The sequence below is a fragment of the Rana temporaria genome, chromosome 1, assembly GCF_905171775.1.
Source record: "Rana temporaria chromosome 1, aRanTem1.1, whole genome shotgun sequence".
NCBI lineage: Eukaryota > Metazoa > Chordata > Amphibia > Anura > Ranidae > Rana > Rana temporaria.
The window spans coordinates 47,601,392-47,623,160 of NC_053489.1; the positions used below are offsets into that span (position 1 = coordinate 47,601,392).

At 42.3% G+C, this 21,769-nt stretch overlaps 1 protein-coding gene across 4 annotated transcripts in view; it reads left to right on the forward strand.

Moving 5' to 3' along the window:
- Nucleotides 1-21,769, forward strand: part of WDR7 (WD repeat domain 7) — a 583,445-nt gene that overhangs the window by 469,701 nt on the left and 91,975 nt on the right. For all 4 annotated transcript variants that reach the window (XM_040337465.1, XM_040337471.1, XM_040337480.1 and 1 more), the window contains one exon: nucleotides 3,655-3,754. In XM_040337465.1, coding sequence (XP_040193399.1) covers nucleotides 3,655-3,754 — 100 coding nt within the window. The remainder of the gene's footprint in view (nucleotides 1-3,654; nucleotides 3,755-21,769) is intronic.

Genomic DNA, 21,769 nt, shown 5'->3' on the forward strand with positions numbered 1-21,769 from the left:
TTAAAGCCCATATCTGGGAAATCCGAAAATGATCTCTTGCAGCAGGGTTAGCTGGTTGTTTAGGATTCGGGAGAGGAGAAGTTCTTCATACCTGATCCTCCATTCCCCTTGCAAATGGAGCACCCCCAGACTCCAATGGTGGACTGTTCCTCAGTGTCATCATGTTTAATTCAGGGCTATGGATCCTGCATTCGTTTTAATGATGTCAGGATCATAGACCACTGGAACATAGGGGAGACGACGCTACGGGGACAGGTCTTTCGGCAACGAGGATCAGGTAAGTAAATTCACCTTAGGCCCCTTTCACACGGGGGGGGGAAATGTGATGATCCGCCCCGTGAACCTCCGCTTGCTCAGCGGTGATCGCTCCGTTGATCCCCGCTGAGCCGGCGGATGACAGGGTGGTCCCCGCACACTGTGCAGGGACCGCCCTGTCTTTTCTCCGCTCTCTCCTATGGGGGGATCGGATGAACACGGACCGTCTGTCTGTGTTCACCCGCTCCGCCAGACGGATGGAAAAGGAGGTTTTTCCTCCGTCACACTTTGGCGGATCGGAGTGGGTCGGATGTCAGTGGGCATGTCACCGCAGACATCCACGGCTCCATAGAGGAGCACGGAGCGCGCGTTCAGGTCCGCCAAAAAAACTGGCAGGCGCATCTGAAAGGGCCCTTAAATTAAAGTGGATGTAAACCCGAAATTAAAAAATAAATAAAAAATTGATGTCACAGTGTACAGTATAAGATTTCCTATCATCTGTGCCCAGTCTTGCCACACAGTTAATCCAGCTCTGAGCAATCCTCTTTTATTGTTCAGTTAACCACTTAAGACCCGGACCAACATGCAGCTAAAGGACCTTGCCCCTTTTTGCGATTCGGAACTGCGTCGCTTTAACTGACAATTGCGCGGTCGTGCGACGTGGCTCCCAAACAAAATTGGCGTCCTTTTTTTTCCCCACAAATAGAGCTTTCTTTTGGTGGTATTTTTTTTTGCGCTATAAACAAAAATAGAACGTCAATTTTGAAAAAATCTCAATATTTTTTACTTTTTGCTATAATCAATATCCCCCAAAAATATATAAAAAAAAATGTTTTTTCCTCAGTTTAGGCCGATACGTATTCTTCTACCTATTTTTGGTAAAAAAAATATCGCAATAAGCGTTTATCGGTTGGTTTGTGCAAAATGTATAGCGTTTACAAAATAGGGGATAGTTTTATTGCATTTTTATTAAAAAAAAAAGTTTTACTACTAATGGCGGCGATCAGCGATTTTTTTCGTGACTGCGACATTATGGCGGACACTTCGGACAATTTTGACACATTTTTGGGACCATTGTAATTTTCACAGCAAAGAAATGCATTTAAAATGCATTGTTTATTGTAAAAAAGAGATTGCAGTTTGGGAGTTAACCACAAGGGGGCGCTGATGGGGTTATGTGTGACCTCAAGTGTGTTTACAACTGTAGGGGGGTGTGGCTGTAGGTGTGACATCATCGATTGTGTCCCCCTATAAAAGGAATCGCACGATCGATGCAGCCGCCACAGTGAAGAACGGGGAAGCTATGTTTACACACAGCTGTCCCCGTTCTTCAGCTCCGGGGACCGATCGCGGGACTCCAGCGGCGATCGGGTCCGTGGTCCCGGTGCTTCGGACCGAATTGCGGGCGTGCGCCCCCGCAACCCACGGCTGGGTACTGGCACAGGACCTACCTATACGTGCATGTGCCCAGCCGTGCCATTCTGCCGACGTAAATATGCAGGAGGCGGTCCTTAAGTGGTTAAATAAAACAGACTTACAGAGAAAAACCTTAGTCCGTTCCGCCCCCTTGCTGCGAGTGACAGGTTATTTACATATCTCATGCACTAGCCTGGAGACAGGCATTATTTTTTAATTCCCACCCCCACTCCTTTTCTAAAGTCATGTGGTTACTTTTCTGGATTTTGACTGGATGTTAGTGATCATAGCAGAATTTAGTGCAAGGAATACATAGGAGAAAATGCATGTTGACAAGGGGAGGGTAGAGGAGGGTGGGGAGTCTACTGACATCACAACTCCACCCACAGAGCTCCAGACAACAGATCCACCCACAGAATCTGCAGTTTTTCAGTTCTTATAACAGACAGAGGGGAAGACATTTGACAGGTAAAGATCAGCACTGTGGCAGTAGTTTAGAAAGGATGAGAGCGGGTTTACATCCACTTTAATATTTACAACAAAAAATGTCATACTTGGGCTACATGCAAACTAGCATTTTTTTTTTTAAGCTGAAAAAAATACTGGATAAAAAACGCTGGTAATCGTGTTATAAGAGGGTTAGCGTTTTAGGAGCATTTTTGCAGCTTCCTTAAAAAGAAAGGGGTGGGGGGGGGGAGCTCCAAAAACACTATTGGGAGCATTTTGCAGTGTTTAGGAGTGTTTCTGCTGGAAAAACGCTCCAAGAAACTTTACAAAAACAATTTATTTTTCTGCTCCTAGACGCTGAAGCTCAAAAAATGCTAATAGCCTAAAGTAGTGTGCATGAACCCATAGGATAACACAATTTAGCTTCTAGGAGCAGAAAAAAATGCTAGTGTGCATGGAGCCTTAAGTGGTTTTGCACAGAGCAGCCTCGGTCGTCCTCTTCTTGGGTCTCCTGCCCAGCGTTCCTGGCCCCTCCCTCCTGCCGCGTGCCCCCAGAGTAAGCAGCTTGCAGTGAGGGCACCCAAGCAGGTTTACTCACGAGCCACGGCACTGCGTGTCCATTCACACACAAAGCTGCAGCTCGGCACCGCCACTCTCTCTCCTCATTGGCTCACTGGCTTTAATTGACAGCAGGGGAAGCCATTGGGTTGTCTTGGCCAATGAGGAGGGAGAGTCTCCAGAGTGCGAGGCTCTTGTACACATCACTGGAGGAGGCAAGTATTAGGGGGACTGCTGCACACTGAAGGTTTTTACCGTCATGCATAGAATGTATAAAGGTTAAAATCCTTCATCCGTTACAAACACCAAGACTTATAGCAACACTTTTCAGTGTAGGCAGTGCCAGGATAAGGTCATCCAATGACCAGGATAAAGACACCTAATTGCAAACCCCCCCCCCCCCCCCCCCCCCCAATTCATGATGTGCAAGCTTAGGGGATCCTACGGTGAGCAGTCGCTGGTCAAAATCACTGCTGCTGTCACTACTCCTTTCAGCCTTGTGACAGAAGAAAGACGCCCCCATCCCTACAGTAAATCACTGTGCCCAGGACAGCTCCTCCCTCCCGCCCACCCCTGGCCCTGAGTGCAGGTGCAGCCCCATAGCAAGGGATATATTTTTTTTTCCCTGGCGTTGAGCTTTAACTTTTTATTTTGTAATTTTCTTAGAATTTCCTTAGAAGTTGAACACAAGGGTAAGTAGCGAATTACACAGTTGCAAGGTGTAATTGACTGTTTGACTTTATCTTCTCCATGTTGTGATGGTGGCGCCCCCGGGGAGAGTAATTGGACTCTGGGGACAGACTAGGGGAGGAGTTTTGACTGATTTTGCGCTGGTGACATGTTTATGAATGGAATAATTCACATTTGGCAGTGGCTTATGTAAATAATGGAAAAATTAATGGTTTCTTTAATGTTACTGCATGATCCAAGCCTGTTGTGTCAGCTTGTATCTCACCAATGTCCTTTGTGTTCCTCCAGGTTCTACATGGTCGGTTACTGTGAGCGGAGCCATAGAATAGCAGTAGGTGGCCGTCATGGCTCAGTGGCCTTGTATGACATACGGACTGGAAAATGTCAGGTAAGTGGCTACAGAGGCCTTTCTTTCCTTACTGAACTCTTGTTAAACAGGACTAGCTGGGCTTATCTTTCAGTTCCATGCATTAATCTTTTAACAGGAATATAAATCTTATCCTTTAATGCATTTGTTGGCTGTTCCAGAATTCACCATTTTACTTCAATACTTTGTCCCTAAGGCCTCTTTCACACTAAGACCCCTTTCACACTGGGGCGGTTTGCATGCTAAAAATAGTGCCTGCAAAGTGCCTGTTTCTCCAGTATAAAAGCTGGAGAGCTTTCACACTGGAGCGGTGCGCTGGCAGGATGTAAAGAAAAGTCCTGCATCTTTGCAGCGGGATGTATCCCGCTCCTCCACCACTTCTGCCCATTGAAAGCAATGGGACACCGCGGCTATACCGCCGGCAAATCGCCTCTACAGAGTGCAGTGGTTTTTAACCCTTTTTGGCCGCTAGCAGGGGGTAAAACCGACCAAAAACTGACCAAATTGCACCGCAAAATTAGCAGCAAAGCACCGCTAAAAATCGCACCTCCTGCCCCAGTGTGAAAGGGACCTAAAGGTTCGATCAGGCTTACCTTTCAGTTTTTCAGGCAGACCTGATTCGACCCTCCATTTAGTCCTATGGACTGGTGGGTGTAAACTGACTTATGTCCGTTTAACATCCGCCTACCTCCAATCCGAACTGGTATGCTAAAAAAATAAAAAAGGAGATCTGTCCCCTTCCATCTAAGAGGATTGGATCGAAGGGAAGTTGTGTTTAAGTGGACAGATTGTTCACTCCCGACCGCCCATAGAGCAGAGCGGCTCGGTCCATGTAAACTGAGCGGACATGAACCTGCCATCCACTGGCTGTGCTCTAATCAGCAGGGTATAAGTGATTAGATCCCCTGCTGAGGAGGAGCATATGAATGAGGCACGTATGCTCACAATGGTGTCGGGGCTCAGCAGCCCTGATATATCGAAGTCGGCGCACAGAGGGGAAGGATAAATACTGGCAGGATCAACCAGGTATTTCAGGTGACAGAGGGGGGCAAAATACACAGCACAAGCACTGCACTGTGCAACATTCATTAAAGGAACAGGATCTTTATTTTTTTGGGTTAACAAACGCTTTAATCCCCATGATTCCGCTCCAAGGGGCAGAGCAAAATGCATTGGAGGCTTGGCCTAGCTGGAGTCGGACCAAGGCTGTCATTTATCTCACTTCATGCACATGTGTCTGCTTCGTGATGTGTGCTTTATGGCTCTTTTCCTTTGACAAAGTATTTCAGTGCTGTGCACAGGTGTATATGTTCCCTGCTGGCATTCTGCATACTAGTAGGTTTTATTACCAAACGGTATTCGGTGGTGTTGCTCAAAACTTTTGACTGCTCCCTAGATCTGGACCTATGCCACACCTTACAATCCCAGGTTCTGCTTGGAACAATAGGAGGACCTGTAGATGAGACAGTTATTTCTACACTTTACAAAGATGAATCCTGCTTTGGAAATTCAGAGAAAAAGTTTGCTTGAATTGTGCTTTGTGTTAAAAAAAGAAAACTCTCCCAGAAGCAATTCCCTTTGGAAATCTCCCTGGCAGAATTTGCACCAGTTAGCATGTTGCCTCGTTAAAACATTTTGCCTAATGCCATCAAGATCGATATTTTAATGAAGAAAGTAAAGAGACAGAGCTGTTCTGTTCAGCAGGATCAGAGGCCAGGTCATGTGTTGCTGGATAAGAAATTAAAATACTTTGCAAAATGTGCATTACAGCTAACTTTCATCAGATAATGTGCTCTGCGACTTTTCCCGCTGGATACCTTTTAATGCAATGGAATGAGTTGTATGAAGCTTACTTTGTCAAGAAACCAAAGGTTTTTCTTTCTTATTCCTTGAGGGGCATATGAAGTCTTGAACCTATGGGTTATACTGCCTCCTACATAAGAATTAGATACTAGGAAACAAAAGAAGCCCAGGAGAACCCCTCCTATTACCAACATTCATTCATTATTTACTAGTCTCCCAGGAGGGGGAATGCCTTTTGTTCCCTTCTGTGTTAAGGACGTACCTATTTTTTTGCTAGTGCTTTTCTATTTCTCAATTTTTTCTTCAAACGAGAATATTCTGTACATTACTGCTGGAGTAGTCTTTCCTTCTGTAGCTATGCGGCATAGTCTTCCTCAACCTGGCTTTGGAGTTCTATGTCCAAACCTCGCTGGACTGGAGACTGCAGGGAAAGCCTGGAAGTGACAATTGGGCACCAAGTTTTACATTTTAAATTGCTTTTCATATAAAAAAAAATGTTAACCGTGGAGCAATTTCTACATCCAGAGCCGCTGACATTTCAAAAGCCCTTCAGAAGACTCATTTAATGGGTAGGACTGTTGGGCTGTACACTAGGAGCTACCTAATAATATACCTAGGTCGCCTGACAATGTTATTCTCTGTTCCCTGTAGCTTATTATTCTACGAACTTCATGTTCCTCCATCAGATGCTCAAATTATCATCAAAGCTTAGCCCCTTTCACACTGAGGCGTATTTCAGTAAAAAACGAACGTTCGGTCGTGAGCACAAACGATGGTGCCATCATGTAATGACCGATAAATCGTTCAGTGGACATAAATAAAAAAAAATTGGTTTGTTTTCTTTTTACATATACCTAGTACAGAAAGTTCGGACGGGAAACACATTAACCTTCCGATTTATCGTTCGTTTGGCAGAAAAATTCCAAATGTGTCCTTCGTTTTTTCGGCTCAAAAACATCCCAACGATTATCGATTTTGTGCCCATTAACTGTTCGAAAAACGAACGAACTGTCTGAACGACCGAATTTCGGCCAAATTTTCGTATAGTGTATGGCCAGCATTAGGAGCAGCTTGGCATTTTTTTTAAGCTGCCCCTGAACTCTCCTCTGTTATCTTATCAGTACATGTACACAGGGTCCTTTATAGTCGTTTCTAGGCAGTTGAGTTTAGGCTTAATGTACACGGGATGTTTTTACAACCTCTCCTGAATGATTTAACTTGACAGATAATACCCCACGTCCGTTTTGCCACGTTTAAATGTTTCGTTTAGCTGCGTTTTTTCCGCCTTGCGTTTAGAAGGCAAAAACAAAAAACGCAGCGTTTAGACACGTTTGGCGCTTGAAATGCCTCCAAACTTAACGTCTGTACTTTTTTTTTCCCAAAAAAAGCCTCTAAACTCAACTGCCTAGAAACTACTATAAACGACCCTGTGTACATGATGTACTGATGAGATAACATAGGGGAGAGTTCAGGAGCAGTTTAAAAAAAATGCCCAACTGCTCCTAAACGTCTGGTTACCAGCAGCAGAGGCTTTTTTTGGAACGCAAAAAATGGGTTCAGAAGCTGGGTTTAGAGACATTTCAAGCGACAAACTCGCGTTTAGCCGTGTTTCGTTTACAGGTGTTTTTCGTTTTTTTGGCTATTTTATTTTTTTAATAGAAATGCTTCTAAACGCAAACGCGGTTAAAAGGACATTTTAAACGTGAGTTACTATCTGTCAAGTTAAATCGTTTAGGAAAGGTTGTAAAAACGTCCCGTGTATATGAAGCTTTATTGTTGCCTGTACTTACCTTGTAATTTTGAACTAGAGCACATAACCCTGTTGTGTAATTTTCTACTGTTTATGCACTAACATTTTCTATTTTGTGAGACCCTGTGAGTTTACTTTTTGAATTTAAGTTTGTTTTTAATTTGGGAGCAGTAGATCAGTGTCCTGTCACAAGGCAGAACAGGGAAATGCCTTGTTTACGCAGGCACCCATCCACACATTGGGGATAACGCCTTGAGCGATCCTCACAACCTCCCAGGTCTATTTTGACCAACACAAAAATTGTGTCCTAGGATTTCCATGGGCATCTGGATAACCACCTGTCTGTATACCAGTCAGCAGGGCTTGGACCTTACCCTAGCTCCATATATTCTTCGGCGAGTGTTCTATGTGAAGCTACCACTATTTACCTTCTCGTGCATTTAATCTATGCACATGAACAACATTGGGGAGACCTACACCTACCTTATCAGCGAATGCCAAATATCGCATAATACCCACTCTTGAAGCCCCTGATGATGGTTTGATAAGACCATTTGGAGAGTGTATTTGATGTTACAGTTCTTTGTTGTGTATTGTATTGTGTTATGTTTTTTCTTTTTGCCACTCGGCACATGCTTTAATATATTTTTTGGTGATTCCATATGGCTATGGAATATGTTTTTTATGTTTTTATGTACTTAGGTGCTCTATGTGCGTTCTGAGCCAATGTCAACAGGTTCACTTTGTCCGAATAAAACATATATTTTTTATACCTATACTGTGGTTTGGCCTTTAAAGTCCCATCCGGTGGACATCGAGTCCGCGGGTCCCGCGGGCACAGTCACGGAGCTTGCGGCAGGCTCGCATTTGCTCCGCCAGCGGGAATTTTAAAGCAATGTACCTGTACTTTGCTTTGCCCACAGGAGCCATTCTGCCGACGTATATCTTCTGGCAGCGGTTGGCAAGTGGTGAAATAACCTGACCTCTGACTGTGGTGTGAAATAACAAATGTTCAATACTTTCATCACATACCCATGAAAATCTTTTAAAACCACCTTCTCGTTGTATTGTGTGCTGCTCAGTAATGAGCGGAGTAGGCCGCCACTTCCTTCCAGAGCCCAAGCAGATGTTTTCTTGTCTGTGCGGCCAGACTGCTGGTGTGCGCGCTATCTGTACATTACAAAGGATCCTGCAATGGTCAGCACACTCTAAACAAGTCACAAATGAAAGCTCTCACATAAAAGATTCTTAGACAATCGTGTGGAGACGCACGGCATTCCGGAGATGCTGTTCTAGTGTCACAAAAAGCTAAGTCTTGGAAAACAGCAGATATAAGCATTGTTCAATGTTGCTATGACATGCTACAGCATGAGGATGTCACAATAACCCATACGGAAAGATTTCTTAAACACTTGTCAACAGACATCTTAAAAAACAAACAAAAAAAAAAAGTTATAATGAAAGGTTTCTTTCTTCCGAAGATGCAAGTTGCCTGGATGTTTCTGTCTTGGGTATTTTGAGTCAAAAACTTTGAACAAGTGTACCAATCAGGAGTTCTGATTTACCTTGCTACGTACTTGTCCTGGGGAAGGAACACAAGGTTGTAAACTTCAGACATTAACCACTTGACCACCCGGCATGTAAACCCACTCAATAACCAGACCAATTTTCAGCTTTCGGTGCTCTCACAATTTGAATGACAATTACTTAGTCATACAACATTGTACCCAAATGTAATTTTCGTCCTTTTTTTCACACAAATAGAGCTTTCTTTTGGTGGTATTTAATCACCGTTGGGTTTTTTGTTTTTTTTGCGCTATAAGAGAAAAAAGACTGAAAATTCTGTAAAAAAAATTAATTTGTCTTTGTTTCTGTTATACAATTTAGCAAATTTTTTATTTTTTCTTCATTCTTTTGCATAATGTGAAAGATGAAGTTACGCTGAGTAAATAGATACCCAACATGTCACCCTTCAAAATTGCACACGCTCGTGGAATGGCGCCAAACTTTGCTACTTAAAAATCCCCATAGGCGATGTTGCAGGGTATTGTGGGGTATTGCAGAGTATTGTGGGGTATTGCAGAGTATTGTGGGGTATTGCAGAGTAGTGTGGGGTATTGCAGAGTAGTGTGGGGTATTGCAGAGCATGCTTCCAGAAAAAATTATGCTCACAATCCAAGGTTTTACTGTTTGTGTGTAATATATAAATATACACACACACACACACACTTCTTAGTTGCTCCCCCGCCCCAAAGTGGAGTTACCTTTTAAGGAAACACGTACATCTTTTGAATGGGTTGTCAACACGCTTAACCTCCTTAGCGGTATCCCCGAGCGTGACTCAGGGTGGTTTTTCCATGCTAGGATCGGTATCCCCGAGTCACGCTTGGGGTAGATGTGCAGAGGGTGCAGCGGCGCGGCTTACCTTCTCGCAGCATCCACAGACAAAGTTACTTACCTTGTCCCTGGATCCTGCGATGCATCCCCGCTGTGTGAGCGAGCGGGTCCTCGCTCGATTCACACAGTGCCTGTGTGCCGCCGATCTCCGTTCCCTGCGACGTTACGACGCACGGGGGCGGAGAACGGCGCCAAATTCAAAAAAGTAAACAAACACAATACATACAGTATACTGTAATCTTATAGATTACAGTACTGTATGTAAAAAATACACATCCCTAGTGGTCTGCCCAGTGCCCTACATGTTCTTTTATATAATAAAAACTGTTCTTTCTCCCTGCAAACTGCAGATTGTCCATAGCAAACAAAAGTGTCCCTTTATGTCAAAAGTGGTTTTAGAGCAGCTAGAAAACGGCGATAATAAATTATAATCACTTGCAGAATTGTGCGATAGCGATTTGTGGGGAAATTCGTCATAAAAGTAATGACAGCGACAATTCTGCAACTGAGCAAATTTCAGTGATTTTGAGTTGATTACATTATTGAATAATTTTTATTATAATTATATTATTATTTGTTATAATTATTTATAATTATTTATTATATTATAATTTATAATTTTGTTTTTAAAAAAAAATCATACCTGGGATGCCTACTAGACTCTTGTTTGGTCAGATTTAAATTAGTTATTCCTAAGAATTGCAGGCCTACAGTATAAAACGCCAAATTTCCTTGCAAATAATTGTACCGCTTTTGGTACAAAATTCCAGACAGAATCATACCGCCAGGGAGGTTAAAACCGGACATGTACAAGTTTTTTCAATTCATTGAGAGGCACATTGCATAGGTGGTGTGGTGCCATTAAAAAAAAACAGTGGGCTGTGGTAACACATGAACCCTTTAATAAAAATAATAAAAAAAAAACTGCAGGTCAACAAAAAAGTTAAAGGTTACAAGATTTTTATTTTTCTAAAATAATGGACTTTCTCAGATTCATGCATTTTCCTGTTCTGAACAATACCAAGCATGTGCAAACTAACCTAGTTTGTTATCCTGTAATTGGGCCGTGTTTTCTCACAATGGTAGTAGCTCTCGTCTGGGGGGGAAATAATCCCAGGTCCAAACTGTACATGCTTGCATCTGGAAATACAAACACACAGAGCATGTCTATATACTGGGAGTTATCCATGCACTGAGCGTATCTAATACGATAGGCATGAGATAAGATAGAGTACTTCACGCTGTCTGCCACGGGAAGGGCAAATGAAGCCAGAGGGAAGATTTCCATTGCAGATTCATTGGCGGATGTGTGTGGCAGTCCGCACTTAACTAGGCTTTTTATCAACACCTCTGACCTTCACTAACCACTTCAGAAAACTGCCTGTAAATATGGGGCATGCTTTGCCGATGTGGAGATGCACAACGTGGAAAACATCTATTGATCCAGAATTTCAGAATACATGTTTTATTTTTTTTATTTTTTATTTTTTCAAACTGTAAAGCAAAAGGCCAAAATGAGTGTACTTATAAATAGTTTAGTGCATACAGACCTCCATGTGGTACCTTCTTTGATCTTCCTTATATACGTACCATGTGTACATGTTCAATGTGCGTCTTCATTCCACGGTCTACTTGTTATATGGTTTCTTCACATCTGATCAGGCCGTGTTTATTAACACCCATTGATTGTATTTTATGTTCAGCATGTAATAGACCATTTTTTACTATTACATTTAAATCATTTATTGCATTAGGGGATCTAGTAAATGTTTACAGATATTAGGTGGTCAATTTTTTTTATTTTTTACTAGTTAAAGAGCAACCCCGGGCAGCAAATAAAATCAGTCAGTCAATGATCCAGTAGTGTGAATGGGTGAACTTTTACTGTGCTTACCTTTTTATATTGAGCTTTGTGCCAGCCTTTTATATTCTGGATTGAGGAGGCTTTTCACAGTGATTCTTGGCATGACTTCTGTTAATAGTAAGGTGACCGGATTTTGAAAATGAAATCCGGGGACATATTCTTTCTTTACTAGTAATGGCAACAATCAGCGACTCTCTGCCCGTCGCCGTCCGCCTCACAGCCTCTCAGGTCTTACTCTTCGGGCCCCGGCTACTACTGGATTGGGAGCGGAGAAGGATCACTCCGCCAGGGAAGGCCAGGATTTGAGCCAAGGCAGAATAACATGCGAGCGAATGGGCATGTGCCCGAAACTGAAGAAATATTCCCTCCGCTCCCTCAGCACATGATCATCAGAAAGGGGCACAGATAATGGGGAAAATACAATCCCCCTATGCTAGAAGGCACGGCGGAGCGGGGGGGGGGGGGTAATTCTAATTTTGTATTTTAATTCTGCACTGACTGTCTTTGAAATTGCTCCTGCCCCCTATTAAATCCAATCTGGGGACAAAACCAGGGACAGACTTGGTCCGGGGACAGTGTCCTCAATCAGGGGACTGTCCCCTGACACTGGGGATGTCTGGTCACCCATGTTTCACATGGGCTTCAGCTTCTTTAAGAGCAGTGTCAACAGCAAGCTTTGACAAAGCATTTTTCGAGCTTTCAGCAAGCTTTGTTGAAGCTTTTAATATATATATATATATATATATATATATATATATATATATATATATATATAATGTTTGGGGTTCTAAGTAATTTTCTAGCAAAAACTACTGATTTCATCTTGTAAGTGCCAGAAATAGGCCTGTTCTTATAGGCTCCATTCATACCACGGTGTTCCGTTTTGCAGACGGAATCGGCGCAATTCTGCCCGCAACTCAGAAGTGCCCCAAATTGCGGGACGCCCTTGTGATCCTTGCTATTTTAAATGGCACCAAATCTCAGCACGTTCTTATAGCGATTGTCACATGACAAAGTGCGGTAGAAACGTGCCGCGATTTGGTGCCATTCAAAATAGTGCGTCGCCCTTGCAATCCCTGCTATTTGCAGCATTTTAGAACCGCTGCGATTTCGCCCACAAAATGAAACGCCATGATGTGAATGGAGCCTAAGTGGTTAAACTGACCTCATTTACAGACCGAAGTTCATCCCTTTGATATAAAAGGACCAAATGATGCAATGTTTGTTTATCTCAGGGCTAAGCAATGTTGTGATAAACTTTGCTGGCTGACTTTTTTTTTTTTTGACAGCTGTGAGCAGAGAATGACTTTGCACTGAATCGTGAAAATGCCAGTTTAAGATCGTCAGGGGGATTGGGATCGTGTTTTTTTTTTTTTTTTTACGATTATTCGTGCAGCTCTATCTGTAATGCAAACAAGCAAGGGAATAACATCATACCATAAGTATAGGCATCACATGTAATAGACTGACTAGTCATAGAAAGAGAAAATTACCTTATTCCAATCTGTTAGACAGCATAGTGAGCTTCACAGAAAATACATTAGAAACCGAATTGGAATAATCCAAGAAATGTATAAACTGCACATTACAGCTGGCAACAAAGTGTTCAATGAATATTCAGTTTTAAATTATCATAGTGCAGGCCCGTGAAAAGCCATGTCAATTCCCTAAGGTGATTACATTATTTTTAATTTATTTATTGCATTTTCTTTTAAGGTGCTAATTTAAAGACCTAAAGATATTGCATAGGTGTAATTTTTGGATGAAATATCCATTTAACCACCAAAATGGTGTTATTTATTTTTGCCGTAATTTTATCACCATCTCATATGGCTTTTCTGCTCTCCTCAACAAACACCTTATTAAAACTCCGTTATCAACAGCCTGAAGCTGGCTGTATTTTCAAAGAGCAATAATCTATGCAACCATCTTTGTGAATTGACATTAACACTTCATTTATAACAGAAATCAATACAATAACATGTGGGCAGTAGATTCAGCTGATCCGTGAAAACAAGCCTTAAGTGAATACAAAAAAACAATTGGCATGGCCCAATACATATTCACCATTCCATTGCACTTTTGGTACACGTTTTGCCCCCCCCCCCCGTGCTTCCACTGAACTCTCGTAATGCATTCTACAAGCAGTTGTGGCTTATATTGGGATCGCCGTCCTGTCTTCCCCGGAATAAAATTCCAGCTTGACCAACCTAATTTGATTCATGTGTGGTGGCAGTGCCCGATAGTAAAGAATTTCTGGCATAAGGTTATAAAATTTATGAACACTATATCGAGATCTACTAGGTTGCTGTGTCCATCTATGTGCTTATTACATTATCCCTTGGAAGAAAAAGAGAGGCCACAGGTAGTACATAGCGAATGGGAAATAATTTTTTCTCTTTCGTTCATGGACGGACACAGCCTTGATCTTGACAAAGTGGGTATTAGCCTTCCTTTAGGAGTGACTAGGCAGAAACGTATACACAGTGTTAAACACATCACATACCATACCATGATCCTTGCTCTATCTACGCTCGGTGGCCATGTTTTTGTGGCCCGTAGCGTTGTTTGGCCTCTATCGGCCACTCGGCGGCCATTTTTTCACTGATCATACAGCATTTAAATGGCGCAAACCTACAGACACACGCTGCAGACTGGTCAGACTGTATAGCTGACAAGGAAGCAGCTCTACTAGGTAGCGGACGGCAGCCGTACTACTGTTTCAGGGTGGTGAGTCCTCTGGGGGGAACCCCCTCGTCTCTGCCGCAGCTAGGAGGGTGGGTTACTGTACCTTGCCTGGGAGTCCATGTGTCAGGCGCATGGGTCAGCACGCGCCTATAGACACCAATCTAATACTCTAGATCGTGCATATATATGTTTAATTTATCTTGTTAAGGAGTCTTTTATAGATAAATATTTTTTTAGATGAAATGTTTTTAGGCGAGATAATTACCAAAAGTCTTCTGTAATTATTTTCTGTGTTTTGTTAAAAATGAAATAAATATACCGTATTTAAACTATGTTGTCAAAAGTATTGAGACACCTGCCTTTACACACGCATGAATTTTAATGGCATCCCAGTCTTAGTCCGTAGGATTCAATATTGAGTTGGCAAACCCTTTTGCAGCTATAACAGCTTTAAATCTCATGGGAACGCTGTCCACAAGTTTTAGGAGTGCATCTATGGGAATGTTTGACCATTCTTCCAAAAGCGCAATTGTGAGGTCAGGTACTGACAGACAAGAAGGCCTGTCTCGCAGTCTCACACTTAACTGGCCTGCACAGAGTCCTGACCTCAACCCTTTGGGATGAATTTGAGCTGAGACTGCAAGCCAAGCCTTCTGGTTTAAAATCAGTGTCTGACCTCACAAATGCACTTCTGCAAGAATGGTCAAACATTCCCATAGACACACTCCTAAACCTTGTGGACAGCCTTCGTAGAAAAGTTGAAGCTGTTATAGCTCCAAAGGATGGGCCAACTCAATATTGAACCCTATGGACTAAGACTGGGATGCTATTAAAGTTCATGTGTGTAAAGGCAGGTGTCCCAATACTTTTGACAATATAGTGTATGCTAAAATAAATACAGACAACACCAGTTGTTTCCTATAAGATAGAAAATCTTTGCATTGTAAGTATAGGTCTCCTTTAAAGAGGAACCTCAAAAATAGTGGGCCCATTATCATGTATATGATAATGGTATACCCACTATTCTTTCAAGATGCTTTCCTTCTAAATGACCACAATAGTTTTGAAAGGGGTAGCTTTGAGCACACCCACCCTTTCATATCTGGGTACCATACATGTGTGCTAAATACACACATTTATTCAGCAGGAATAGTTTCTGAGCAAGCAAGCTATCCAACCATTTTGGGTCCCGATCTTTTCCTAACGGGCAAAAAGCTGATGTTGGTTTCAACTGCTACTCTCCTACACTATGTTACCAAATGGCAGTTTTCAAACTAAGACCGAGATCCCCTCTCCAGCATCATGACACCAGCGTGGGCAGCCATGGCCATAAAACAAGACTCTAAAGCCCTGTACACACGATCAGTCCTTCGGACCGTTCTTATCGGTTAACTGATGAAGCTGACTGATGGTCTGATGTGCCTACACACCATCAGTTAAAAAAATTATCGAGTCCAACGTGGTAACGTAAAACACAACGACGTGCTGAGAAAAACTAAGTTCAATGCTTCCAAGCATGCGTTGACTTGATTCTGAGCATGTGCGGGTTTTTAACCGATGCTTTTGCATACTAACCGTCGGTTTTGACCTATCGGTTAGGCGTCCTTCGGTTCAATTTTAAAGCAAGTTCTAAAATTTTTGACCAAAGGATAACTGACCGACGGGGCCCACACACCATCGGTTTGGACCGATGAAACGGTCCTTCAGTCCGTTTCCATCGGTTTTGACCGACCGTGTGTACGCGGCCTAATACAGCTCTAAGGGCCCATTCACACCTGAGCGTTTTGTAGCCTGAAGCGCTAGAGGGGAAAAAATCCATTATTCTCAATGGAGATGGTTCACATCTCCACTCCAAAACGCCTGAAGCCAAACGCCTGAAGCTCAAACAAGTTCTGGACCCTTTTTTGTCGCTCGAATTGGGCTGATTTGGGCGTTTTTGAACGTTTGTATTCCCATAGAAACTAATGGAAACGCTCGATTCAAGCGTCTAGCGCGACAACAAGCGTTTCTACGGGCATTTTGTCGCTTTATTCAGTTCTATGAAATAGAATATTCACCCAGGAAGAAGATAAAAAAAAAATCTACAAACATAGCAACAAATGATGAAAGACGAAGTTCAAAAACGTCGGACAACGCTGTATGCAAACGTGCAAATACGCGCGACAAAACTCCAGAAAAAACGTTTAAAAAAACGATACGCTCAGGTGTGAATGGGGCCTAAAATTTACTCTAAATGCAAGTTCTATATCTATATGGAGACTTTACTGTTTATATTCCAGGGTCTGTAGAAAAGTGAAGTAATCCCTTAAAGTGGAGGTTCCATCAAAAAAAAATTGTGCTTTAAACTGTAGCTTACGACTAAAAAAGAAAAATGTTTTTTTTTTTTTTACTCATCTGGAAATGCCTGTTGCTATGCGGTCCCACGAAATCTGCCTTTGAAACCACCTAGGATTCTGACATCATCTCCCTCTAATGCTCCTGGGAAATGTGTGTCATCATTTCCCAGGATGCAGTGCGCTGTCCAATTATCACTCCCCATCCAAGACTTCCAGGAAGTAAGTGCTTGTGGGCTTCACAGTGCCCACAAGCAAAATGACAACGGTGTGGACATAGTTTTATAAACTATCTTTTTTGAATATCTATGCGGATCGGCGGCGGATTGTAAAATAGTAAGTGACCAGATTTATATTATAAAAACGCAGGATGAAAGGACATACATTTAAAAAATGCTAATTGTGGTTGGAACTCCGCTTTAATGCCAGTATTATAGAACCATCTGAAGCACTACATGGCAGCCATGTTGTTCTGTGACGTAACTCATGGATTGAAGGAAGGGTACCCTCTGTGATTACGTGCTCTCCTGGCTGAGCTTTCGTGGAAGCTGTAACATTTCATTCTATTCTGAATGTTTTCCTCCAGTCATAACAGTATATTGTGGGAAGTGTAACATGGCGGTGTCCTTCCCATGGCTGTATTGATTTGCCCTTCAGCTGTTTGCAGTGCATGGAGAACCCAGGGCCTTGTTGTTGATTATCTCTACACAATGTCTCTGTGAGCTTTATTGACCCATTGCAGCTTACTGCCTGTGGCTCTTGATTTTTCACACCGTCTCCATGACACTCATAATAAAACATACTATGTTATTGCTATTGCGTTCTGGAAGTCAACTTGCGCTGCCTGACAGCGAATGAACCTCTTTCTGGAGAACATTTATTGTCTGGCGTTTTCGCGAGCTGCAGACATTTTTAGCCCCTGATTTTAGGCCGGGCGCTTCCGTTCCTGCCAAATGAGCACAGCAGTCCCCTTTGTTTGGATTCCTTTGTTTTCCATTGATAATAGTGTGGTCTGTGCCTTAAGTCATCCTTATGCTTCTGAAACACAGAATTTTTACAACAGCTTATTTAAGGGGTCATTCCTGGAAAAAAATGATGCTTCACTGTTTGGTTTACATTGAGGAGTTAAACTATCCAGAGATGGTCATGATGGGTGGATATATCTGTGTGTAGCCTCCCGGGTATGCATATATGGAGTAGCAGTAGGTTTGGTACTGCCTAATGGCTTTTTCAAAAAAATGAGGGACTATTAAATAGCAATTATAATAGCAATACATTCCAATAATTATGCAATTAAAAAAAAAAAGCAACTATTGATTATATATTAATTATCTTCAGTCACAAACACTACATGTTAAAAAAAAGTATCAGGTGACAAATGGTCCGGATTGTGTGTAATGGTGTGTAAGTTATAAGCATACAGTCCCATAGAAAAAAATCCCAAGCTCTCAGTTGTTATCAAGGGTATCTCGACCTCCTTGCCACCACATTCTCATAGGCATAAACTCCTAAGGGGAAAAGAAGTGCTCAAAGTATAGTACTCTTGTTAGCAAATGACCAACATACAATAAAAGCAGCATTAATATGTGCCCTTACATTAAAAGTGCCATAGATCATCATCAATACAGGCAACAATGTCTCATAACCTGCATCGCCACTCCGCCAAGCCCTGGAGCCAGCGCGTGTTCCAGGTACCGGAAATTACGCAACTGGAAGTGACATACAGGAAGTCCCGCCCTGATGAGTTTCGTCACACTGACATCAGCTTCTCATTTATGTAATGGTGAGTAGATCTTACCCCTGGAATTCCCCAGGGTTCTCAGAAACCAGTGGTTTCTTATTGTGCCAACCAAACACTGTTTCGGCTTCCTGTGTCACCTTCCTTTGTACTGTGCTTTTTTTTTTTTTTTTTGCCTCCTATAAGCTGGAAAGAAAAAATATATTTTGGGACTTTGTATGAGGCACACTGCTACATACATACAGCACAGACCAAAAGTTTGGACACACCTTCTCATTCAAAGAGTTTTCTTTATTTTCATGACTATGAAAATTGTAGATTCACACCGAAGGCATCAAAACTATAAATGAACACATGTGGAATTATACATAACAAAAAAGTGTGAAACAACTGAAAATATATTTCATATTCTAGGTTCTTCAAAGTAGCCACCTTTTGCTTTGATTACTGCTTGGCACACTCTTGGCATTCTCTTGATGAGCTTCAAGAGGTAGTCACCTGGCGCAGCACCCCATCACTCTCCTTCTTGGTCAAATAGCCCTTACACAGCCTGGAGGTGTGTTTGGGGTCATTGTCCTGTTGAAAAATAAATGATGGGCCAACTAAACGCAAACCGGATGGAATAGCATGCCGCTGCAAGATGCTGTGGTAGCCATGCTGGTTCAGTATGCCTTCAATTTTGAATAAATCGCCAACAGTGTCACCAGCAAAGCACCCCCACACCATCACACCTCCTCCTCCATGCTTCACGGTGGGAACCAGGCATGTAGAGTCCATCCGGTCACCTTTTCTGCGTCGCACAAAGACACAGGGGTTGGAACCAAAGATCTCAAGTTTGGACTCATCAGACCAAAGCACAGATTTCCACTGGTCTAATGTCCATTCCTTGTGTTCTTTAGCCCAAACAAGTCTCTTCTGCTTGTTGCCTTTCTTTAGCAGTGGTTTCCTAGCAGATATTCTACCATGAAGGCCTGATTCACACAGTCTCCTCTTACCAGTTCTAGAGATGTGTCTGCTGCAAAAGGTGGCTACTTTGAAGAACCTAGAATATGAAATATATTTTCAGTTGTTTCACACTTTTTTGTTATGTATAATTCCACATGTGTTAATTCATAGTTTTGATGCCTTCAGTGTGAATCTACACTTTTCATAGTCATGAAAAAAAATAAAACTCTTTGAATGAGAAGGTGTGTCCAAACTTTTGGTCTGTACTGTAAATTGAGCCAACCCCTATAAGCTGCCTAAGCTCCTCTTTTCAGCTACCAGTGCCTGAAAACATGTCAGTCTGACAGCACCCTGTATTGCGGTAGAAACTGCTTGACTCATAGTGCAGAACAAATCCCACTCTGATTTCTGTGCATAGGGCATCGTGGGTGCACTCCACCCATGGCTGCATGGCATTTATCAAGTAGATAATATTTTGTTGAAAAAGCTTCTTGTAGTCTGTTGGAAGCCACTGTAAAGCCTCAAACACATGATCGGACTTCCATCTGACTTTTTCGTGGCTTTTGTTCCGAAGGGCGTTGTCTGTGAACTTGGTATGCATACATACGGCAGGACTTTTTGAGCCAACAAACACGGACGTAGTGACGTAATAGACATACTACGTGTTTTTTCTACTCTTTGCCGCCACCCTTTGGGGAACTTCTGCTATTGTTGTCTGATCTTTAGCATTGGTTCTGAGCATGCATGTTTGTTCTTTTGACTTGTGTACACATGATCGGATTAGCCGACGTAGGACATTTGTTGCCGGAAAGTTTGTCTGTTCTCACAGCGATCATTTGTCCGATGAAAAAGCTTGTACGATGGAGCATACACACGGTTGGATTGTCCGATCAAACAGGACCGTCGGACATTCGTTGTCAAAAAGTCTGATTGTGTGTATGGACCTTTAGAGTGATGGCAACACAGGATCACAAATGAGATATGGGGACAAAGCATGATCTCCCTACAAACAAGAAGGGTCCATGACAGCTTGGGCTCACAGGAAGTGGGTTAAATAACACCGGATATCACTTAACCTTTGAAGATAACCTACAGCCAGAACAGAGGAAGACAAGGAAGGCAGCAATGGAGCATTAAAAAGGGTGATGGACCTTCGGAAAAATAATGATGATGCATCTGCTTCAATCTGACAGGCAGATGTACCCAGTGAACATATCAGAAGAACCTCTTGGCTTATATGTTCCTTACGTTTATAAGAGGGAATTTTTTTTTCCCCCTGAGAGGAAGATGTGAAAGGTTCAGATCAAAGCTTATTCTCAGCATGTGATCCAATGGATCAAGGACTCTTCATGTCTCTGAAACATACTCCAATGGCTGGGTACAGCCCACTTCCCATAAACAAATAGCACATTTCTCTTAAAGACTGTTTAAAGATATACAATGTCCAAACATTATTGAACACATCACATTACATCGTCATCATAGTATTACTGGCCTCTCAGAGGCTGTCAGAGATGTAATACACAATCAATAACTCAATAACTTGTTAACTCAAGTCCCAGAGAAGGCCATAATATAGAACTTCTAAGACCCATGTGCTACTCTGTGAATTTCCTGCTTTTCAGCATCTCACAAATTTCCAAGTCATTTACCTCGATTATCAATCTCTTCTTTCTGTGCGAGAAGTGGGATGTTCAAAGTCAACAGCAGCTACCTCGCAGGAACCACAAATAAGCGTACGCTCTGATAGCTTTCCATGTGCCCATCTCGATGCAAAGCTTAAAGGGGAGTTCCACCCACAATTTCACTTTTTAAATATAAATACCCCTGTAATACACAAGCTTAATGTATTCTAGTAAGTTAGTCTGTAAACTAAGGTCCGTTTTGTTAGGTTGTTACAGCATTTAGTTTATAATCTAGAAATAGACCGTGGCCATCTTAAGTGTGGGCATCATGAAGCCAGACTGTATGACTTCCTGGATTTCAGCTTTGCATATCTCGCACATGCTCAGTGCTGCACAAGCAATGTAATAGGTTTCAGTCAGGTTTGCAAGGACTACTGGGAAACATGATGCCTATCCCAGAAACCCTTGCGAATAGCCATGTGACTTAATAGCCTAGGCTAATAAGGAGTAGGAAGTAATGAAGGACTACAAAATAAAGGTATTTACAAGCAACAAAATAAATAAAAATTGTCCATTCTGAACACTATGAGATTAGGGCATGCAGCACAGACAAACATAAAAAAAATGGGTGGAACTCCACTTTAAGGACACTCTATGAGCTGCTCTGAAGCCGCTAGAAATGTTACACCATTGTCAGATCTGAAATCTCTATCTGGCACTTGGTAATTGTCTAGATTCATGAGCATGTGAGTTGTACCCATGCACGACGGGGTGCTTTTTGGTGTCTTACTAAAGACATTAATATTTGGAAGATTTCTGAGTGGTACATACCCCTCTACTTTCTGAAATGACAAAGAGGGGCACCATTTTTAGCACACACTGGAGTTGATTTA